We start from the raw sequence: 2,544 nt of genomic DNA on the forward strand, positions 1-2,544 counted from the left end.
GGGGCGCTATTTCTGACATTGCCTTATGCCGTGCGAAAATAAAATGCTCGCTGCTGAGAGTGTTGGCAGTGTGAGGGCTCGCGCACTCTAGAAGTGGAAAGTTTCCCAGTAGCAAGCAGCTGATCGAAGAAGCCGCAAGCCGCATATGGATATCCCTTTTTCTTAAAATAAAAAATTCAACGTTGCTGCTACGGACGGACTGCGCAGAATATATAACACAGCAGCCGCCGCTAATCGTTGTGCGCTCTCCCGCCGCGCACCCCAGAGTCTTTACACGCCCACCAGCTGCATTCAGGCCGTTCATTAGCCCGTGGCGCTCGCGCGCTGCTCCGCCAGCGCCCCGCCCGGCATTTAGCGAGGCCGCTGGCAAATCGATGATATGCCAAAACGGTTTCGCCGCGCGCTCGCTCTACGCCCCTTCTCTTCGGCCCGGCGGCGGTGGCGGAAGTTCGTGACGTTGTTGGCAGAGATGAATGAGGGATGATCCTCCGAAAAACCTTTTAGGAGGTCGATTCGTCACTCGTTTGGATTGCGCGCGATACCCATACCACCACCGCCGTGTAATGAAAACGGTCGGTGAAGACAAAACCGTCCTGTTGTATCCCTCGCTCTCTGGGGCCGCACACCACGGCGCCGTCTCTGCCGCTGTTACTTACCATGCTGGCCGAGTCCACCTGCGCCCCGTTGTCCAGCAGCGTCTGCGCAATGTCCACGAAGCCGCCCTGCGCGGCGAAGAACAGCGCCGTCGTGCCCGTCTGTGAAAGGAAGAAGAGGACCACCGATCAGCTCCATCCTGCCGCCCGCGTCCGCACGGCCCCGCGGCACACGCGAGTCGGTTGGGTGGCCTGCCCCCCGGGCGCTGGCCCCTCCGGCGGAGGCCTCTGTGCCCTTTTTAAGGACCGCCATGTGGTTTTGGGGTTTTTGTAGTTAATAAAGATAGAAAAATGATGGTTTGTAAAGCCATTCCACATACCGCACATACTTTCCCGCCCGAAAAAACAACAACAAAAAACAACCCGAAAGCTTCCTTAGGTGTGCTTTGGATTCTTTCAGCGGACTCACCGTTCTCCTGGCGCGGGGGTCGGCCCCTTGCTCGAGCAGCTCATCCACGCAGTCCAGGTGGCCGTTAGCCGCCGCCAGGATCAGGGGGGTGGTGCCGTCCTGGAACGGAGCGGGACGCACGAGAACCAGTTACGCGAGCCCGTCTCGAGTGCAAAAGCGCCGGCCAGTCAAGGGGATATAATCATACCATCCTCACGAACCATTACCCTGTCCTTGCAATCCACGTGCACCCTGCCGCTGTCCAGGACCCGGCGCAGCGTGTCCACGTCGCCCTGCAGCGCGGCGATGTGCAGGTGCGCGTCCAGGGGGGACTCCTTCTGCAAAATAAAAACAGACGGGGCACGTCAGGTACAGGAATAACTAAACGGCAGCAATAGTGGCGTGTAGCGTAGCGGTAGATCAGCCGCAGCGCAGTACAGCTGGCACTGGCACTGCCTGCCTCTTCGTGTTCTTCCCCCACGAACAACCTGTCCGTATGACGACGATGACGTCGTGCAAAGCTCACACGATGGCCGCGGCAATGCCGGCCGCGGCGAGGCCGCGGGGAGGCCGCTGACGACGCGGCGCGACGCTCCTGGAAATGGATAAGACGCGCGGGGTTTGCTCCGCGCGACTTGCAGGTGGCTTTGCAGGAGGAGGCCCGCGGCGAGGTAATCACACTCGAACCCACTCACTACTGCAGCCTGCTGGGTGAGAGGGAAGGTGAAGGGGAGGAGGAGGAGAGGGGGGAGCAGAGTAATGGAGGCAGCAGGCAGCAGCGGCCCCGCGGCAGCAGCCGTGTCCTGTCCTGTCCCATCACTTTGAAGGGCTCCCGCTGCCGCTGCCGTTAGGCCCTGCAGGGGCGGGGACCGGCGGGGAGGTGAAGGGACGGGGATCGAGTGGTGCCGCGGCCGCGTAGAGCCGCGCTGCGCTACGGCTCCGCCTGCTGCCGATCGGATGGCGAGACCGTTGGAGCGCGACGGTATGTAATGCAGCGGGACCGACCCGCGGGATCTACTACGGGCCCCGTCCGGGTGTTCCCTATGCCGAACTTGCTCTGGCTGGTGTTCCCCATATCGATCATGTCCCCTACTTGGCGTTGCCCTGTACCTATGGACGGGCGTTCCTTCCCTATGCCGAACTTGCTCTGGCTGATGTTCCCTATCGAGCACGCCCTTAACTGGCCCTGACTGGGCAGGTCTTGCCTTCCATTGGGTGTTCCCTTGCCCAGCTTGCCCTGTCCGGGAGTCCGGGTGTTCCCAATACCGATCATGTTGTCCCGGCTGGCGCTCCATGCCCGAGGATGTCGGATGTTCCTCGACCCGGTCGGTGCGCGCGCGTTCCCTCGTGCTGAACTTGCCCTGGTTGGCGTTCGCCCTGGCAGCCAGCCCCACATTGGCTCGCCTGCCCGCACGGCGCAACCGGCTGCTGCTGGCTGACGCTCGGCTCCGCTGCAAGCCCTGCCTAGTCCGACCAGTCCTGCCCCGCCCCGCCCCGCCCCGC

The 2,544-nt window shown here is 62.2% G+C and overlaps 1 protein-coding gene across 1 annotated transcript; it reads right to left on the reverse strand.

Moving 5' to 3' along the window:
* Positions 1–548: 548 nt before the first annotated feature.
* On the reverse strand, positions 549–2,314 carry LOC127748668 (ankyrin homolog; the record flags this gene model as incomplete). Its single annotated transcript, XM_052277142.1, has 4 exons — positions 2,152–2,314; positions 1,269–1,408; positions 1,063–1,161; positions 549–755 (listed from the first exon to the last, which is right to left on the reverse strand). Coding segments are annotated over exons 1-4 (609 nt in total), but the record flags the coding sequence as incomplete, so codon positions are not given.
* Positions 2,315–2,544: the final 230 nt, after the last annotated feature.

Source organism: Frankliniella occidentalis, unplaced genomic scaffold (assembly GCF_000697945.3).
Source record: "Frankliniella occidentalis isolate FOCC.00 unplaced genomic scaffold, Focc_3.1 Scaffold5882, whole genome shotgun sequence".
NCBI classification, from domain to species: domain Eukaryota; kingdom Metazoa; phylum Arthropoda; class Insecta; order Thysanoptera; family Thripidae; genus Frankliniella; species Frankliniella occidentalis.